The 20950-nt window shown below is 43.3% G+C and overlaps 2 protein-coding genes across 4 annotated transcripts in view; one reads left to right on the plus strand and one right to left on the minus strand.

The window, feature by feature from the left end:
* Nucleotides 1-906: 906 nt before the first annotated feature.
* On the plus strand, nucleotides 907-3180 carry LOC308333631 (ATP-dependent 6-phosphofructokinase, platelet type-like; the record flags this gene model as incomplete). The annotated part of the gene is made up of 1 exon (XM_080790087.1): nucleotides 907-3180. The coding sequence occupies one exon, from the start codon at nucleotides 907-909 to the stop codon at nucleotides 3178-3180; it is 2274 nt and encodes a 757-aa protein (XP_080646213.1).
* A 1600-nt stretch (nucleotides 3181-4780) lies between these two features.
* pgs1 (phosphatidylglycerophosphate synthase 1) overlaps nucleotides 4781-20950 on the minus strand; it is a 36047-nt gene continuing 19877 nt past the window's right edge. Inside the window, exons 8-12 of one of the 3 annotated variants that reach the window (XR_013965803.1) lie at nucleotides 19545-19836; nucleotides 18665-18813; nucleotides 17706-17839; nucleotides 7044-7482; nucleotides 4781-6330 (exon numbers count right to left, since the gene is read on the minus strand). Coding sequence is in view for 2 of the 3 variants with exons in the window: in XM_080789816.1 (XP_080645942.1) it covers nucleotides 17720-17839; nucleotides 18665-18813; nucleotides 19545-19836 (561 nt within the window). In the remaining variant the exon portion in view is untranslated. Of the gene's footprint in view, nucleotides 7483-17705; nucleotides 17840-18664; nucleotides 18814-19544; nucleotides 19837-20950 lie in introns of all 3 variants that reach the window. The other 2 variants (XM_080789816.1, XM_080789815.1) reach the window with 2 other exon arrangements.

Below are 20950 nucleotides of genomic sequence, written 5' to 3' on the forward strand. Positions count from 1 at the left end.
GTTCATTGACAGTAGTAGTACCGGTAGGCTACAACACAGAAACCATCAGGCAAGAATTCCGATTTTACATCAAGGTTTAATCCACATTATTGGAATTGGAAGAATTGTTTTTTTTAAATAAATCTTCTCCCTGGCACAGAATATTTTAAGATGGGGGTCCCTGACATGAAAAAGATTCAGAACCACTGTTTTGGAAACACTTTCAGTTGTTAATGGGACTGTCATTTGACCACAAAACGGAGTAAATATTCACCCGTAAAGACTCTCAATGTGTTATCATCATCAGGAGACTCCCGACGACAAGCTCCCGTCTTCTTGCCGATGCATTGGAACCCTTTGATTAAGTACCCAAGGTGACTCCAGACCAAACAAACTTGTTCAGACACACCCAGCATCCAGAATGTATCGTTTCCAACCTCAACATCCCAGCTGTGAGTCCCCGAGTTAAAGCCCTCAGAACCCAGGACAAAGGTTAAAGGTTAAAGCCCTCAGAACCCATTATAAAGGGCAGGTCAAACCTCTCTGGGTTGTCAGGGCGCAGCTGGCATTCTCCACATCTCACACTGGTCAGATGTCAGACAGGGTTTATATGACAGGTCAGACAGGTGTGTATTATGTTGCTCCGAGGAGCACTCTTTCTAGTTTATTTTGAAATAACTTTAATGCATGGAAGCCCCTGCATTGCTGCATGCACCCCAAAATGCATAGGGAACGACACAGGGAAAAGCATCCAGATGTGCTGCTCTCCATATTTGGGAAATGGTTTCCATTCTGCGTTACGTCATGAGGCATTAATGTAATACTGTATATACATGTCATGTAGCGCATACCATAATTAGAGTTAATCACAACGGTAACTACAGTGGTATTCTGTTGTATCATGGCACAACCTGACAACATGTGAACATGGCGTGGTCAGACAGCAGAAAGAAACTCTGTGAAAACCTTTCTGGAGAGGGAAAGGCCATTGCCGTGCTGACGAGCGGAGGGGATGCTCAAGGGATGAATGCTGCCCTGCGTGCTGTGGTTCGAATGGGTATACACGAGGGAGCCAAAGTTTATGTAATTCACGAGGGATATCAGGGCATGGTGGATGGTGGGGACAATATAAAGGAAGCCACACAGGAAAGCGTTTCGGGCATGCTACAACTGGGTGGAACGGTTATCGGGAGCTCCCGCTGCCAAGAGTTCCGTACCCACGAGGGCAGACGGAAGGCCGCCCACAACCTGGTGCAGTGCGGCATCACCAACCTCTGTGTCATTGGCGGAGACGGCAGCTTGATAGGAGCCAACATCTTCAGGGAGGAGTGGAGCGTGCTGCTGGCGGAACTGTTGGACCATGGTCTAATCCACAAGGACGCTGTTCGCAAGTACTCTTCTCTGCACATCGTGGGCATTGTGGGCTCCATTGACAACGACTTCTGTGGGACTGACATGACCATCGGTGCCGACTCGGCACTCCACAGAATCATCGAGACGGTGGATGCCATCATGACCACGGCGCAGAGTCACCAGAGGACATTTGTCTTGGAGGTCATGGGCATGCACTGTGGCTACCTTGCCTTGGCGAGTGCCCAGGCATGCGGGGCAGACTGGGTGTTGATTCCCGAGATGCCCCCAAAGGACGGCTGGGAGGACATGATGTGTCAGAAACTGTGCGCTAATCGCTCCACAGGTACACGACTGAACATTATCATAGTGGCTGAGGGAGCCGTCGACACCCACGGCAAGCCCATTACTTCTAATTTAGTGAAGGATCTTGTCATCAGACGGTTGGGCTTCGACACCCGGGTGACAGTCCTCGGCTATGTCCAAAGAGGAGGGACCCCATCTGCTTTCGACCGCATCCTGGCAAGTCGCATGGGTGTGGAGGCGGTCCTAGCACTGCTCGAGACAAAAGACAATAATCCAGCCTGTGTTGTGTGTTTGTCTGGCAACGAGACTGTACGTCTGCCTCTCATGGAGTGCGTTCAGATGACTCAGGACTTGCAGAAGGCCATGGATGAAAGGAGGTTTGAGGACGCCCTCAAGCTCCGCGGGAGAAGTTTTGAAAACAAGCTGAGGACATACAAGCTACTGTCTCACCGTAAACCTGAATCAGAGCTGGCGACCAACTTCAACGTGGCCGTGTTGAACGTGGGCTCGCCCGCAGCGGGCATGAATGCCGCGGTGTGCTCTGCCATCAGGGTGGGCATCTCCGAGGGCCACAAGATGTTTGCCGTCAGTGATGGCTTCGAGGGCTTCTACAAGGGACAGATCAAGGAGGTCAAATGGGCTGATCTGGGCGGATGGACAGTCAAAGGCGGATCCCTGCTGGGAACCAAAAGAACACTTCCTGCAAAGCACATCGAGCAAATTGCTGAGCAAATGCGAAAGCATAACATAAATGCGCTGCTGGTTATTGGCGGATTCGAAGCCTACGTCTCACTGCTGGAATTGTCGGCGGCACGCGGGCAACACGAGGAGTTCTGCGTGCCCCTGGTCATGGTTCCTGCCACCATGTCCAACAACGTGCCGGGCTCGGACCTCAGCATTGGTGCCGACACGGCCATGAACGCCGTCACCACGACCTGCGACCGCATCAAGCAGTCGGCCAGCGGCACCAAGCGGCGCGTGTTCATCGTGGAGACCATGGGGGGCTACTGCGGCTACCTGACCAGCGTGGGAGGCTTGGCCGCCGGGGCCGCCGACGCCTACGTCTACGAAGAGCCCTTTGACATCAGAGACCTGCAGGCCAACGTCGAGCACTTGAGGGAGAAGATGAAGAACAGCACTCACGGACAGCTGGTCCTCAGGAACGAGAACAGCCACGAGAACTACACGACGGACTTTGTCTACCGGCTGTACGCCGAGGAGGGGAAGGGGGCGTTCGACTGCAGGAAGAACGTGCTGGGGCACATGCAGCAGGGCGGGGCGCCCTCTCCGCTCGACCGCAACGTGGGGATCGAGATGGCGGCGAGGGCGATGCAGTGGATCTCCGAGAAGCTGCGGGAGACACCAGTGCGAGGCCGAGTGCTCGCCACCTCCGAGGACTCGTGCTGTGTGCTGGGAATGCGCGGGGACCTGGTCTTCCAGCCCGTCGCGCAGCTCAAGGAGCAGACCGACTTTGTCCACAGGATCCCTAAGGAGCAATGGTGGCTGAAGCTGCGTCCGCTGATGAAAATCCTGAAGTGGTCTTAGCAATTATAGGCCTTGGGCAAGATGAGTTCAATCAATAAATATCACGATTATTTAACCACTCTAATAGGCCAGTCAATCTAAGAATAAGATTTGTCCCAAAAGAGATTGCAGTGTATTAATTCAGTTTTTTATGATCTTTAGAGTCATCCAAATAACATGATTTTATATCATGGTAAATTCAAGGGTTTCAAGTTGGGTACCATTAACAAGGAAAAAATGTCGAATTTTAATTATGCATTAAGTAACATGTAACGGGTTATTCATGATTCTGAATCCTTTTTAAGCATTCGTTTTGCATGAAGAACACCCCTTTGGCTAAAAACGGCCATAGCCATCATCAAATGTGATGAGGTCAGCACATTTGGGCACATTAAGGGCAAGTGGCTATGGCAGTATTTAGCCCAAGGAGTGTTTATCGTGCAAAACTAATGCTTGTGGACAGACACCAAAAGCTGGATATAGGAGGGGCTAGTGCCCCTCAAAAAATATATATAGTGAAAATACAACTATCTTTGTACAGCAAAGCATAATACCGGGCTACAAGCGGTTGATCAGACTAATCAATTTAGTGGATTATATAAAACCTGAACTGGTGATGTTTTTAGGTCAGTGTACCGATTTTATTCAATCAAGAGAAAGAACTCATACAGGATACAGAATAAACAAGTGAAAGGCACCTGAAAATGTATTTTGTTTATTAAGGAGCTGGAAAGACGAGCTGGAGAGCCTTGGTTATTGACCAAACACACTATAGCAAGAATACTAGAGGTCTAACTTTTTAAATAGATATTCTGTTTTAAACAAAAGTAACTAAGTACAATTTATTTTTATTTTACTTGTTTTTTTTATACTTTATATTTACTACTACCGGTAGTTACTTTGCAGATTTAGATTAGGCCTACAAACATATGTTATTGTTAACCAATTAACCCATTCAGGAGTTAGGACTGAGACCAGATTCTACAAAATGTCTTCAAAGTCTTGAGTTTTCTGAAAATGGTCAGTGATTCTCAAACAAAGAATGTCATGTCAAGGACCCCAAAATGTAATTGGCCACTGACCCCCATCTGAAAAGATGTTGTATCAGCCAGAAGCAAAGATATGACGTAAAAACATTCGCTGGGAATAAATATATTCAAAGATTTGCGCCACATTTTCACGATTTTTCAAAAATAGCAGATCTACAAGCTTGTAGCGTGGCACTCTATGCCGCGCTATGAGCTTGTAGATCTATATTTCAACAGGTAAAGTATAACATAATGCTTAAAACACCAAAAGGGGTTCCCATCTTGTACTTTGTCCATTATAAAATAGCTGATCTAGAAGCTCACAATGTGCATTCAAAAGCACAACTTACAAAATACATTTTCTTTTTAATATCAAAGCATTGCTGTATATTGGAAAATAAAATTGTGAACTTTTGGATTGGCCATCAAGAGTGAGTCCCTTCCAAGAAATGAAATGGAGTGAGTGAGTCAAAAGTACAATATTTTGTATTCTTTCACAAATTTTCTCACAGAAACATTTGAAAATGGTGGGACACTTTCAAAACAATCCATCTTGTGAGACTATACTATTACAGTAAAACAAGAGTCAAGAGAACAGTCACACCTTTTAATAGTTTTTAAAAACCCACAAATGACATCTTCCCCTAATTTACAAAAAAAGAAGATTACAGTAGCACATATACACACTTGATGAGTGTCATGAGGTGATAAGTTGAGTAGAAAAACAAACACGCAGTCAAAGAGATAGTTAAAGCCCCGACACCCATTACAGGATTATTCACTCACTCGCTAAGAGGGACAGACCAAGAGAGAGAGAGCTACTGATGTAAAAAGAAATAGGAGTGTGACAATATAGTAACTGCATTGAAATATCGATTTTTAGATCAAGAATCGAGGGATATTGATATGTAAACATCAACATATCGTATCGTTTTGCAATGCAAATAATCGATTGTATCAATACTACTTGTGCATTGTATTTAGCAATTTTAACAAGAAAAAAATAGAGGTTTAATAATTTTCCTTCCCATATCGCCTGCACTATCCACATTTCACACAGATTTTATGTATTTGCTAAATAGTTACTGTATCGATTTTAAATCATTGAACCGTATCGCCTTGAAATTGAATGAACCGATATCGTCCATGTATCGTATCGCCGTTAAAATGTCTTGTTACACATCTACAAGTTACCGAGCAGCGATTCCCAACCTGATGGCAAACACCAAGATGTGTTATACAATACTATGTCCAGTTCCATTGATCCAAGCCCGGAACACAATCGATTGATCAATCATTAATAAAATAAACATGCTCCAGCAACGCGTGCGGCCCACCCGTGCTCGGCTGGTCAGATGGGTGGGCCACACAGTTTTTGAGATCGTCAAGTGCAGTGGTTAATTCCCAAACGTTTTAGCTCAAGACCCAAAGGAGAAATTATTTTGCCGGGGACCGAAACTAGTGAAAATAGCAGATATTATTTTGTTTGTTTTCTAATTTCTTTCAATTTTCTTTTATTTATTTCTTTATGTAATTACACAAATAAAGGAAAAAGAGGGAAAAAATTGGGGGGAAAATGTAGGAAACAAAAAATAAAGCGACGCATAAAATGGGTCCCGACCCACAAATGGGTCCCGACCCAGTGTTTGGGAACCAGTGATCCGGGAAAAGGTTGAGAACCGCTGCCATTATAGATTGCATGCACAGACACCAGTGGACATAATGTGCAATAGAAACCTGCCTTTTTTTTAGCACAGTCTTGCAGAACATGCCACAAATAAGCCCTCTTGAATGTTGAAATGTTTTCCGGACATACATACCGTGTGCAATAAGACATGCCATAAACCTGCTACATGTCTGAGAAGTAGTAAACAAAGCATTTCCACTGACTTATCCGCCATTCACACTGAGCATGGTAAACTATGACAATTTGAAGGTGGGGTTTTTTTGTATAAGTTATAAGGTCAAATTAACGTTGACACTCAAGAACGATTAAGTTATATGTTGTTTTGGCTCTTATCGTTTCTGTGTTGATGATGCTTTGGTTTCATGCGTGTGTATATATATATATACAGTATATATATATATATATATCTGTGTCGTGCACTGCAAAACATCCAGCCGCACACAGAAAGTAACCAATCTACAAGCTCGCATTGTGAGCTTGCCAGTGCTGTAATCGCCTAGTTTATGTACGCGACAATGGCATGCAACCATGTATAAATCAATCGAAAGATACAATATATATATATATATATATATATATATGCGCTGTCTGATGACGTTACTTCTGTTTGTTTATTATTCCTCTCAGCATGTCGTTTGTTCTGTTGTGCTAGTTGATATTGTTCTACACAGCACTTTGGTACAACGAAAGTTGTTGTTAATGTGCTCTATAAATAAACTTGATTTGATTTATGTAAACAGTGCACCAGATGTCCAGCTGTGTCGAGAGCTCACACGGAGGGAGAGACGGATATACGGAGTGCCATATTCATACAGTAATAGTCTCCTCGTCACCGTTAGCAACAAAACATTCCGAGAGTCAGAGAGACCAACTGCATTCCAGATGTCCTTCTGAAGGATTTTGAATTACCGCCAATGCAATCCATCGTTCAAACAATCGTGCTGAAAAGTGATCCAAACGGTATCGTCCACAACTATCATCGTCGGTATAGTTGTGGTGTGTGGACGCTGCCAAACATTTGGGTTGGAAAGATTAAAAAAAAAACATGATTTATATAGTTATCGTGGTTGTTAACCATGTGCTCAGTGTGAAAGGCCCCTCAGGCTTGATTTATGTAGTCGCATCGGCGTCGCGCACCGCAAAACAGCCACAGAAAGTAGCCGATCTACAAGCTTGCATTGTGAGCTTGCCAGTGCTGTAGATCGCCTAGTTTATGTATGCGACAATGGCACGCAACCATGTATAAATCAAACGAAAGATACAAAGACAGGACAATTAAATTAATGCTGGAGATGAACGGGTTGCAAGACCTCGAATGATGATAGGCATTGTGTGTGTGTGTGTGTGTGTGTGTGTGTGTGTTGTCCATCCGTCTGCTGGGACACAGACGGGAGTGATCTCAGAGGCGCGTCTGAAGGAGTTGCACCGCTCCCAGCGCCCGACAGGTCGGTGGTCCTCATCAGGGCGGTGAGCGTGGGCCGCCAGGAAACCAGCACCGCAGGTACGACTGTCCAGTTCTACAAGACCCGCATGAAAGGACTGGCACCGTACATCACCTGGACCATCAACCTCAACACCAGAGAGAAGCCAGCTGGATTCTGCCTCCTGCTATAGGACAGACGCGCACACACACACAGACACACACACACACACACACACACACACACACACGCACACAAATATGAACAACAAGCAAGCAAATTCGTTTTTTATTATTTAGTTATGACTTGTTTCAGTTGTAATTTAGCAAATTTAAAACCATTAAAAAGGTCATCCTTACGTACTAATGCCCGACGTATACCTCGTTTGACTCGACTTGTTTGGCATGTGACGGCGGCATGCAACCAAGGTTTAGGGTCCTGACAAACTGAAAGCTTCAGACACCCACGTCTGACGCGTTGTTTACAATGGAGGCATCAAGAGAAAAAAACCTGTTGATGCAGCTTTCAGAGCTTTCAGAGCTCCTCTGGGACAAAAAAAAGTACCCTTAAACGTCTGTAACTCTGAGATTGTAAAAATGGAACCAAATGAACCCACACAAACAAAACAGTTTGAGAACCACTGCTGTAAGTGGTACAGTATGTCCTCTAGGGGGCAGCCTGGGACAGTTAGAAGCAGCTGGCTGCCACAACAGCAACATTCATTCATTCAGCATTTCATGGTGGGCGAGACTCAGTGAATGAGTAAACACGCACGTGTGCACAAACTGGCTTGCTGCTCAGTGGAAGTACTCAGACGTGTTAAGTACTGCAGCAATACCACAATATAACAACACTCTTTTACTAGTGAAAGGCCTCTAATCGAAAATGAGCTTGAGTAAAAGTATTGACTAAGAAAGGAAAGAGGCCGAAACGTTGGCTTAATAAAGTTTATATATCGTGACTACGAGCTGTGACTACGAGCTGTGCGGCCTCTTTCCTTTCTTAGTCAAAGTTTTATTTCCTGCGGTCAGCACTTCCCCACTACTGGTGTGCGCCCATACCTTTTTGTTTGTTTGAGTACAAGTATTGACATCAATACTTATATAACCAAAGTAAGCACTGAACATTAAAAATGTTTCAAACAAAAAAAACAGATCTACGTGTTGGTCGCTTCTGGATCGGCTTTTCCTGAATAGCCGAAGTATAATATAGGCCGGGCTTAGGTGGATAATGTACGTTTTGTATCAATAACCTACAAAGTAACTAGAAACTACAGTTTTGAAATGAAAGTAGTGCAGTCAAAATCTGCAGAAGTATAGAAAAATGGACATAGTCGAGTTAGAACCTCAAAATGAGTACTGTACAAGTAAATGTACTCGGTCCACCACTCGGTTACCAGTGGTGGACAGACAGACAGCAGAGGCCTTTGTGTGGAGTAGTAGTGGTGGACAGCCAGACAGCACAGGCCTTTGTGTGGAGTAGTAGTGGTGCTGGTGGACAGACAGACAGCACAGGCCTTTGTGTGGAGTAGTAGTGGTGCTGGTGGACAGACAGACAGCACAGGCCTTTGTGTGGAGTAGTAGTGGTGCTGGTGGACAGACAGACAGCACAGGCCTTTGTGTGGAGTAGTAGTGGTGGACAGACAGACAGCACAGCCTTTGTGTGGAGTAGTAGTGGTGCTGGTGAAAGTGTTTTGGAGGGGCTCCAACCTGGCTCCAACCCGGTGTCAGTGCTTTGCTTTCTAACAATAGACGTCTGGCAACACAGACAGTTTCCTTCTCAGAAGCGACCAACGCTGTTGTTATTGTTGGAGCGCCACTCTGTTTCTGTCCTCCGTCAGATAGAGATGAGAGGAGCCGTGCATATAGATTAGAATGTTATTATTAATGTTTATGGCTTCCGACGGATAAGAGATGAGGTGCAGTGCATACGTTATTATTATTAGTGGTTTTGTCCTCTGTCAGATAGAGAAGAGAGGACCAGGACCTGTCTTGTGTACCACTACCTGTACACAAGATTTAACAATGAAGCACTACAGCCTTGAACCTTGAAGCAGTGCATAGATTAGAATCGCACATTGACTCAACACACCATGCCCATCCCCCAATTCCAAAGAGTCCGGGACCACCAAAGAAAAAAAAGTGTTTAAAAACAAAGATTTTGATCTTATAAGCAAAGGGAAATTAATAAAAAATAAAATAACTTATTGATAGATAAATATTTATTTTGATCTCCAAACAAGTCCATTTAAAATACATACTTATTATATATGATATAAAATACAACTTTCTTCGATGTAAGTGAGAAGGTTTTTCAGCACACATTGGCTGGATAACTGCACATAGCCTACCAAGTCATATAATTGCAGATAAATCGGCCAGACAGATACCGTACTGTACATAGAGCTCTAGTTCTTTCATTCAGGACTGTGAATGTGTCCTTGGTTTGATTGGTAAACAGTACTGGCCTGTTCTCTGCTAGTGATTTTGTGGCTTGTCTTTACCGTCATGGCCTGTGGTGCTGTATCAGTACTTTGTGATTGGATATGACAGCACAACGAAAAACATAAAACCACCATGGTGGTGAAAAACAAACTGCTGACGAGGCTTGCATCATCCTTCAGGGTAGCAACAACTACAAGAGAACTAACTAACTACAACAGACAGACCCTTCCTAGCCCCAGACCTCCTCCCAACTGTCCCCATCATCTTTGAATGTAATATATTCCAGTGGTTCTCAAACCTTTTAATTTCCAGGACCACCCATTAATCAGAGTATACAAATGGAACCAAATGGACATTTGGTTCCCTTTGTACAGTAACAGACCTGTAAGGGCTTTAAACCCGCCTCCCAAGGAACCCAGAATGTCCCCTGAACCACTTCCTGTTTGTTTTTATTGTATACATGTAGTCAGCAATGCAGATTTATTCTTTGAAAAGCAGAAGTCATTATTGATTGTGTTGATTATGATTGTGTATGTTCTGCAAGCCATGTATACAATTCTAGAGTTGCGTCAAGTGCTACATGTGTTTATTACAGCAAGAACCTTTTTTTCCCTTCTTAATGCATGGCTTTTGAAATTACGTCATATGGCAAGTCTATGGAATTTTAATGTTTGGTTAGAGCACTTTTAACAAAAAAAAACGTTTGCCAGCCAAAAGTCTAGGGACTTTTAATGTTTGATTTAGGGGACTTAAAGACGACGTGGCCAATAGAGGGTATGCGCGTGACATCATCATCATACCCGCAAGTTATGCCGGAACGCCTACCGAGTGGCAAAAAGCTACTTTCTGGCCTTGACAGCCCACACATCCACACAGAAAAGTCATATTTGATTGCATTAAATGACTTTAAACAACATTAAATTCACTTTGTCACTCACTTTGCCACTCGATCTGCCATTCACTTTATGCATGCGCATACCCTCTATATAAATACATCTTGTGACTGGTTTCGATTTATACAATATTTCATATATGTCTTGTAACGTACAGAATATAGTGGCAGTGAATCTGCAACTGTGTGGCAGCCATAGTGGGCGCTCCTCACGAGTGTGATTCTTAAGAAACACAATGTATCAAAAGCAGGCAGTTCAAAGCAAAGGCAGGCCAGACCTGATTATTTCCACTCCCAAGTTTGAGGTAGAATTGAATAATATTGCTAGTAGTGAGCTAAATGTGTTAGAATCGACAGGTAAGATGGGTATGATGCTAAAATCATAGGTGTTGTTACCTGTTAAGTCCTATTAAAGCTTCAATCCATCATACCTTTCATGTCAATTGTTTTTTACAAGAAGAAAAGTATATCTACTATTTTCTCAGAATTCTCGCCTTCTATGAAATACCCAGAATAGGGATGCTAGGGTAGGGTTTCATGTGGTTTAAACCCAGCATGACTTGTCTAAGTAGGTTAACTGCACATTATTGTAGGCTAGACAAGGCGACACATTCTACAATGACTCCTTTGTATGTTTTGGTATGAATAAATACGGTAGATAGATGCCACCCAAGCTTGCATCACAGTATCATTTGACACCCAACAGCAACCATACAATAGTGTTACGCTCTGAATATATCCAAAGCGGATGATCAAGTTCCCCTCACAGATGTGCCTGGTGGCTGAGGGCTCAGCCTGTGCACACAGACCATAATGCTCCTAGCCCATTTTAGGCGGGTGTTAGCATTACGTTATGCTTTAGCCGTTTAAAAATAGCAGATCTACAAGCTCATACGAGCTTGTAGGTCTGCTAAAAAAAATTTAATCGAAGAACGACTGACATAGAAACATAGCTTTTTCAGAAAACTGTCATTTTCAAACAGACATTTTTAAAATCTGATCTCAGGTCAGAATGCGCTAGTCTAGTGAGTGCCAAGGACCCGGGGTCCAATCCGGGACCACCATCTTGTCTCGCATGTCTCTTGTTGTCTCGCTCTCTGCCCCTGGTTTCCCCATCTCTCTACAATAGTGGTTCTCAACCTGAGGGTCGGGTCCCCACTTGATTTTGAGGGGGTCCCCAGATGACAAAATAAGGACCTTGAAGACCTATTTATATGATCCTTTTCAATAAGGATATCAGCGATTTTACCAGAGGTGGCTAGTGTCACAAGCCTTATTTTAGATAGGCGACGATACGGAATATTGGAGCACCCTGTGTCCAAATACACCTCAAATGTAATTATTAAACACTCTCCCATTGATGCCAGGTGCAACCTATACTTGTTCTACCCTTGATGCCGGCGCGCGCTCTGTGTCTCATCAGCTATTGCTATACATGTAGCAACATAACTATTTAAAAAAATAATGAACCAGAATTTGAAGGTTTTCAGAAACCTTAGGTCGGGCCCTAGAAGGCGTTCCCAGATTCGGCCTCAGGCATCAATGGGTTAAGATCTGGACACAGTGCAGCCTTCTCACTTACTGACTTCTCAATTTGTGCCCCATAGTAAGAAATCATAGTTTCAAACCCTCAATTATAGACGGAGCATTCAACATTTGGACTGAAAAAGGCATCACTTCAATCAGGGATCTTTTCGACGAAGGCGTTTTTTTGTCTTTCGATCAAATACGGTTGAAATTTATATATACCCCGTTCTCACTTTTTCCGATTTATTTTATTTTAACATCTATTACGGATTTCCCATCACAACCACCCTCAATCCAGTGAATCCACACTTTAAAGGGGTAAATGGGTCAGTTTACTCTTTATTAAACTAATTTGACCTGGAACCACTTATCTCATTAAAAAAAATCAATGGGAGGGAGTTAGGGACACACATTTCTGATGATGTTTGGAAGGAAGCTCTGGATAGGATACACTACTCTTCAAACTGTCTAAGCCTAAGGCATACTATTATTCAGTTTAAGGTTACACATCGCCTCCACTGGTCCAAAGTAAAACTATCTAAGTTAGTTCCTACCATGGATCCTATATGTGATCGTTGCAATCAAGTTCAAGCTACTCTTGCACATGCTTTTGTCCAAAGCTAAATAAATACATTTTAGATGTATTAGAAGTGCCCATAGAACCCTCTGCCACTATTGCAGTGTTTGGAGTTGTTTCCCAAGATCTACGTCTTAGCCAGCAAAACAAGAGTATGATAGCCTTTGCTTCCCTTTTGGCTAGGCGACTAATGCTATTTAAATGGAAGGAAAAATTCCCAACAATCCTTAATAACTCATAACACTGACCCTACTGTAATTGTTTTAATTTCATTTTTAATTCATTATTATTTATTTATTTGGTTTGTGTATTGTGTCTTCTATTTTTGTCTTCTATTTTTGAATATGTACTGTATACAGTATTTGTATGTGCTTTTTATTTCAATGTACGAAATACCTTTGTTAATGGTACGAGACACCTTGGTTGTGGCTCTTTCGGAAGCAGGAACTCTGGGGGGAGTGAGGGGTAAAATACTCTATTTTTGTATGCTATTTTTGACTCATATGTGACTTGAAAATATTAATAAAGAAACTTTGATCAAAAAATAAATAAAGATCAGACCCGTCTGAAGTGAGTGGTGCTGTACTGTACTTGTGCTGTACACATACTGTACTGTACTGTACTGTACTGTACAAGCCCTCTTCCCTGGCCTGTGTGTGTCTGTGTGTTAGGCTGTGCAACAGTGACACCTGGTGGTGAACAAATCTATAACGCTATTTTCGTGCTTGGACAGACCCAGGAACACACATAGCTGTCTATAGGAGTGGTTGCACCACTCAAAAAATAAAATGGTAAATGGTGTATTTATATAGCACCATTATCCACGGCGCATTACATAGAATGTGCATTACATTCACCCATTCACACACATTCATACACAAATGGCAGAGGAAACCATGCAAGGCACCATACCTGCACATCGGGAGCAATTAGGCGTTCAGTGTCTTGCTCAAGGACACTTCGACACCAACTCTGGGGGAGAGTGGGATCGAATTGGGCAAGTGGCCACTCTCTACCCCTGTCGCCCTGATCTTATACATCTTATACTGTAGAATAGATGGCTGCAGAGGGACAGTGTAAACAAAGAACTAGTGCAACCTTTCACCGTCTGTTCGTGTCATCATACTGTACATACCAGTAACAACGCACTTCCTTAAGATTTCCCAACATAGCCAACAATGTGTGCGTACGGCTGTTGAAAGCTTGTGCTTTAACTATTGTTCTTCTCTGGCAGAGGATCATTCACTCTGTGCCTCCTTTGTCTTTGCGACGGCCACAGTCTCAGGTGGCAATCAGCCACCGCAGATTACCGTCACTATCTGTCGCCCAGCCGAGTGCTTCCTGCTCCACCGTCCCCTATCTGAGCCCCGACACTTCCTGCTGTGAAACAAACTAAACGACAGCACCATCTGGAACGTATACGTACTGTAGTCACACCTTGGTGCTGGAAGAAGTACTCTTGACTGTCTACTTGAGTAAAAGTATCATCAATAACACAATCAATGCCACAATGCAGAAATGCTACGAGGAATAAAAGTACGGGATTCCAAATGTACTTTAGTAAAAAAAAAGTACAAAGGTATTGGCCCAAAAACATACTTAAAGTACCAAAGGTAAAAGTACAAGCAGAAGGTCCCATTTCACAAGTTTTCAAATTAAATTATAAATTGTATAAAAATCCTTTGAAAATATCATATCTACAAGGCAAGCTCACAATGGGTTGCAAAGTGACATTGTGTCTATTTTCAAATAGTCATAGCATACAGTATACAGTATAGGGGTATGCACATGCCACATACAGGCTGAATAGGTTAGTGTGTTTTGTAACTATAATCCAAATCTACAAAGTAACTAGTACGTTAACTAAAGTTTTCAAATAACTGTAGTGGAGTAAAAAGTGCAAAATTAGCTTAAGTTGAGCTGAAACAACACTGTTTCAGATCACGCCAAAATTTGGGAAAGGTGTCCGCCATGTGTGACTAGAAAACTCAAATGCTGACGCGCTGTTCGTCTGCAAAACAAACAGGTCTGGGCGGAAAACGCTCAAACAAACATTGTTGGCTTTTGGCCAATCAGTCAATAAAGCCAATCAGTGAAGCAGAACACAGCTGTTAGGAACGATAATGACAGTCACTCAAACGTCAATTTAACCGTCAAGGATTACCAGAAAACATCTTAATTGAGCCACCCGTTTCCTCTAAAGTGGTCACACTGGCAGCGGTGGAAGGTAGAGCAAGTGTATTGAACAGCAGTAACAAGCGTTTGTGACAAAATAATAACTACATTTGATCGACAGGATCTGAAAAAGAACAGTTTTTGGACATATGAGGTTTCCACCCGCCAGACAATAAAGAATTAGAGTTGTTCCGATACCAATACCAGTATCGGAAAAGCTGCCGATACTGCCTAAAATGCTGCCATCGGTATTGGCAAGTATGCCAGTCGATGCCATTCTGATACCGCATAATGTATTGCATGATGATTTCATTTACAGTAATATTTTGAATGCTTCAGGTGATGTTGCTCTTAAGGTCTTATACTCTTAAGGTCCTTGCAGACTGGACACGTTTTTTCTAAAAACCAGCAGAAAAACGCTGCAAAAAAAATCTGAAAAACGCAGCAATGTGCAGGGACTGTACTATTTAGATTATTATTTTACTAACTGGTAGCTGCACATTGAAAATTAACCCATTCTGGGCGGAAACCCCTTTTGGTGTAAGCATTATGTTATGCTTTAGCTATTGAAAAATAGCAGATCTGGCGCGCTACAAGATTGTAGGTCTGCTATTTTTTTTAAACGGCTGACATAGAAACATAGCTTTTTCAGAAAACTGTCAGGATAGAGAAGACATTTTTATAATCTGATCTCAGGTCAAAATGGGTTTATTACTATATTATCGGTGGTACTAAAACTTTGACATTTCAAGGAAGTCCATAAACATTTGTACTCTCTTAGAGTTACACACCTGTAAGGGTCCATTTGGGACCTGCTCAGGGAACCCCCGAGAGTCCCTTAATTGTCCCCACTTTGAGACTACTTTTTTTAATTACACAGATACCGTAGGTACTGTTAAGAACACGCAATTTACGGTTATCGGAATTGGTATCAGGCAGGAAGAAATGGCATCGGTAGATCTCTCAGCAGAATGACTCAGTCCATGATGGAAGTGAATCAGCCCAAGCACATAGCTTCTGGGAAGTGCAGGAACAGGACCGTGCTGGACATTTACTTAAGTACTGTACTTAAGTACAACTTTCATTCCCTTGAGTATTTCCATTTTTCGCTATTCTATTTCCGCTACATGTCCGAGGCAAATATTGTACTTTTGACTCCACTACAATAATATTAAACTTCAGTTACTAATTGTATTATACTAAACGTTAAGGGAACGCTTTAATTCCCTCATTTATTTACTGAGGGAGTACTGCAAGTATGTCTTGATGTGAGCACTTAAGTACTTTTATTCAAGTGCAATTTAAAAATAAAGGGAAGCTCCGCACACTTATTTTTCTCATGTTCCCTTTGTGGCCCAGCACCTCTTAAGTTTTTTCAGCGGATGAGAGGTGGTTCTTTTTACATTTTTTACACTCAAGTACAATTTAAAATATAGGCATTTTTACTTGTAACATGATTTTGGACATTGATGTTTTTATAGTAAAAGTAAAAATACCACAGAGTACTTCTTCCAGCAATGGAACCGGGACACACCACAATGACTGTAGACATTTCTAAGAAACCACAGGCTGCTTGATACGAGGTCTGCCTTTCTGTTTGTGTTTAGGAACAGCATTGTGAAGGAAAACCCAAGTGGCTGTGTGTGGGAGTCAATGAGTTCTGACAACCAACTCATCACACAGTCACCAGTAGTTTTTAGTGGATATGTAAAAACATGTACTTAAAGTGATGTTGAACTTTGGTCAAACCTTGGGTTGTGTAGACAGTGCTTTTGTAGTGGCAAGTCTGGCAACAACAACAATATCCAAATGAAATCTAAATATATTGTCCGTCAACGTTTATTGGTTGCGTTTCTGCGCTCTGTGATTCGAGGAACCGGAAGAAGCGATTCCATTTACTAAATTGAACCCCAACATCCATATTCTGGGGGGGAACAATAGCCAAAAATATCTCACTTGTAGATATTTGTATATAAAGTGTAAAGTGTATAGCTAACTCAGGTTTACTACATCAACAGGGTTTAATACCATAAGTGGTTAAAACAGTCTCGCAGTCGCACTTTTAGTACTAAGTATCCGCCAACAAATGCAAATGTGAATGAAATGAATGTCAACAAATGGCACCAGCTGAAACGGAGGTCACCCTGACAAGCTGCATCCGCCATCTGGTACGGTAACTGCACCGCCGCCCTCCACCACAAAGCCCTCCAGATGGCGGAGCGGACGGCCCAGTGCATCGTCGGACCAGATGGCGGAGCGGACGGCCCAGTGCATCGTCAGAGGTGAGTTCTGCTGCCTCCAAGGGAATGTACGAGAAGCGCTGTGTGTAGTCAAGGTCGAGCGGAACATCAAGGACACTCACCACCACCCCAGCGACAATCTGCTTAAGTCATTAAGACAGTAGTTCTCAAATCGTTGTGGAATCCTCATGTGTCCACAACTGTGACTTTTCAGGATTCAAATTCAGTAATAGCAAAAGTAGCAGATCTACAAGCTCAAAACACGTAGGTTTCAGCCGGACAGCAACAAAATACCTTCTAAATCGAACAGGTTTCTGAAAAACCAATTGCTACACATTTTAGGTAAGATCTTTCTAAAAGGACACAGTTTGCTTTCCAGATGTAAATGGATTAAGGGTCTTTTGCTCGGGGACACTTTGACACACAGAGCGGGGCCCAGAGGTGAACCCGGTGACCAGAAGTTCTGCTTTAGCAGACGACCTCTCGAACCACCGGGCGCTCTGCCCCAGTTACTCGGTGTAAGTGTGCTTGTGCGTGCTGGGGCTGTGTGTGTACCTGCTGGGAGGATCTCAGAAGAAGTTCTTGATGAGGGGCGTCACCAGTTTAACCCACAGCTTGACGTGGCGGTCGGCACGCTCGAACGTGGAGCTGGACACCTCTGTGGATCTCATGTACAACATCTCCTGTTCCTGACAGGACAGAGTGAAGGACAGTGTGTTTAGTTTGCGTCAGGGGTCTTCGACAGGGGGTCCAGGACCCCTCGGGAGTCCTCCCTCAGAGATTCTGAAAGCGGGCCGCCAAACCTCACTCAATCTTAATAGGATTTGTAGTACATAACAGTAGCACAATTTGTGTGTGGCTCTCATGTAGACCATGTTCTGTTGCATGCGTTTACATTGTTTACCAGCTTTGTGGGGAAGACAAATCACGGAATGACAGAAATGACGCCATTCAAGGATTAAAGCAGCGATTCTCAACCTGTGGTTCGGGGCCCACTGGCGGACCGTGAGGATATTGCAAGTGGGCCTCCAACTAGTTGGCAAAAAAAACACTAATATTTTAATGATAATACAGTATTAATATAAATGGTATTTCTTCTTTAAAACCTTGAAAAAAGGGGACATAATTTGGGGGTGAAGGAATAAATGCCTTTAAGATGTATGGTTGAGGTTGGGCATGTAGCAGAGAAGGTTGAGGCTAAGGGTTAACCCATTTTGGCGGGAACCCCTTTTGGTGTTTCAAGCATTCTGTTATACTTTAGCTATTTTTGTAAAAAATCGTAAAAATGCGGCACAAATCTTTGAATAGGTATATATTCTTTCAGAGAGAACTTTTTATTTATTTCGACGTCAGGAAAAATGAACACATTCAAACAAGTCATAAAGTAATAAGCATGCGTGCTGCTGTGGGTATGTGTGTGTGTGAGTGCCTGTGTATGTGACTGTGTGTCTGACTGTGTGAATGCATCAACATCAGGAGAACTGAGTCATCACTTCTGGCTGTAAAAGCAGTACCTCCTGCAACTGGGCCTGCAGTTCCTGGTTCTTCGTCACTATGGCGATCTGCGCCTCCAGGTCGCGGTGAACGGAGCGGTAACCGAAATTAGGGGAGCCAATCAGAGTCAGGCAAGGCCTCTCCTGACCCTGCAGGTAATACCACAGACCTGGAAGAAGAAGGGGGGGGGGGGGGGAATGCTTAAAACATTTTTTTCTTCTTCTTCTTTAGCCACATTTTCCAGTAGGGATTTTTAAGTCGGCCAAAAACCACAGCTAAAAAGGAAGCACATGCAGAAACCCCCGGAGTCTGTCCAAAACCAAACTATGAGAGAGTGCGTGTGTGCTTGCATCCTTGCCCCGAGGCTATGGCAGGATGACTGTACAAGCCAGCCTCTCTCACGCTACACACACTAATGCTCGCAACTTTCAACAGACAAAAAAAGGAAAAGTATCAGCACTTAACCTTAAATTAACCAATATATTTGAAATAGGGCTTAATTGTTTGTTTGGTTGGTTTTTCTTTGGGGGGGGGGGGGGGGGGGGTCCCCAAGAGTGCCTTCCTAGAAATGTAGGAGGCAAAAATACTATATTTATATTTAAAACATAGTGGAATGAAAGTCAGCAGCTTGCAAAAAATGTAATTAAAACGAAAACTCCAGAAATGTACTTACTTACTGTACAGTAGCCTGTGTTTGTCGCATTTGACGACTGGCGGATACACAAAGTGACCTACTCCTTTAAACATGATTTATAGTATAGCATAGTTGATTTTGTCATACACAAAAAAAAATAGCGTATTCTTTGGCTTTTACTTTTAGGCTCACCATTAAAAATGGCAAAAAGTACAAAAGATACAAACATGTGCGCGTGTGGTCACCATTTCCTACACAGAACCCACCCTTGGCATGGAAGGTCCACTGTGGCCGGTGATACTCGTGCAGATGCACTCGCTCCTGCTGTCCCAGTTGGCACACCTTGCTGTAGAACTGCCGGGCGATGTGGACATATGCCGCGGGGATGGCCCCAGCCACGCCCTTGGCGCCGAAGAAGCCGTTGACCTCCGGCGAGGCGGTGAGGATGCGGTAGTCGGCCCCGGCGCCGAGCACCAGGCCCATGTAGGCCCTCGTCAGGTTGAAGTAACCCGACGTGAGGAACACCGTGGCGTCCGGTCCCGCGTCGGTCAGCAAACGCTGTGGAAAACGTAAAACAGGGGCACTTATTATCCCATTCTGACCTGAGATCAGATTCTAAAAATGTCCGTTTGAAAATGACAATGTTTCTATGTCAGTCATTCTTCGATTTTTCAAAAATAGCAGACCTACAAGCTCGTAGCGCGCCACTCGGTGGCACGCTATGAGCTTGTAGATCTGCTATTTTTAAATAGCTAAAGCATAACGTAATGCTAACACCAAAAGGGGTTCCCACAGATCAAGGTCTGCTATCAAGCTCACGATGCGAGACGCATTGTGAGCTTGTAGATCTGCTATTTCAACGTTTCCAAACTATTTCAATGATGTCCTTTAAAATATTTTCCAAAATAGCAGATGTACAAGCTTGTAGATTTGCTTTTTTTTTAATAGCAAACATATAAATGGATATAGATGAATCCTCTAGCCACGCCCTGAAGAAGACAGGGTGCTGTCGAGTATTTTAATGTTTTTAATGTGATTAATAGTCCCGTCAACATATTAAAGGCTTTTTAAATGTATCCTTGCTCAGAGTGTGCTTGAAGCCTGTCTCAATGGGACCTCTCTTCATTATTATTCGTGAGCACCTCATCACCACCTGGACAGGAGTCATCACCCTGTGAATTCTCAGCAGCGCTCGGCTCGCCTTTTGTCTTTTCCACAATCTCGTTCGTGTTAGCGAACATTCGTTTCTTCTTGGCATAATTGTCTAATTGGCATTGCCTTGAGTAAGTGCCAAAACCGCCATTAAACGTTTATGACAAGCAACCACAACAGAGTGGCTGGTGTCTTGTTCACCTTGCATGTCTGTGGTGACTTTTACAAAGAGATTGTAATTGTGCAATTGGGGTGCCTTTCTATGCAGAACCAGAGCCACAGTAAAGCCTTCTGTGTGTGTGTGTGTGTGTGTGTGTGTGTGTGTGTGTGTGTGTGTGTGTGTGTGTGTGTGTGTGTGTGTGTGTGTGTGTGTGTGTGTGTGTGTGTGTGTTGTGTGTGTGTTGCATGGTGCTGTGCTTGTGGATTCGGAGGTGTGATGTGTTACACAAGTTAAACAACAGCATGTGACAGCAGTCATTTAGCCATTCAGATGGGTGGGCCACAAATGCTTTCGAGATTT

Source organism: Protomyctophum bolini, assembly GCF_963924005.1.
Source record: "Protomyctophum bolini genome assembly, chromosome: 18".
In the NCBI taxonomy this organism is placed as follows: Eukaryota; Metazoa; Chordata; class Actinopteri; order Myctophiformes; family Myctophidae; genus Protomyctophum; species Protomyctophum bolini.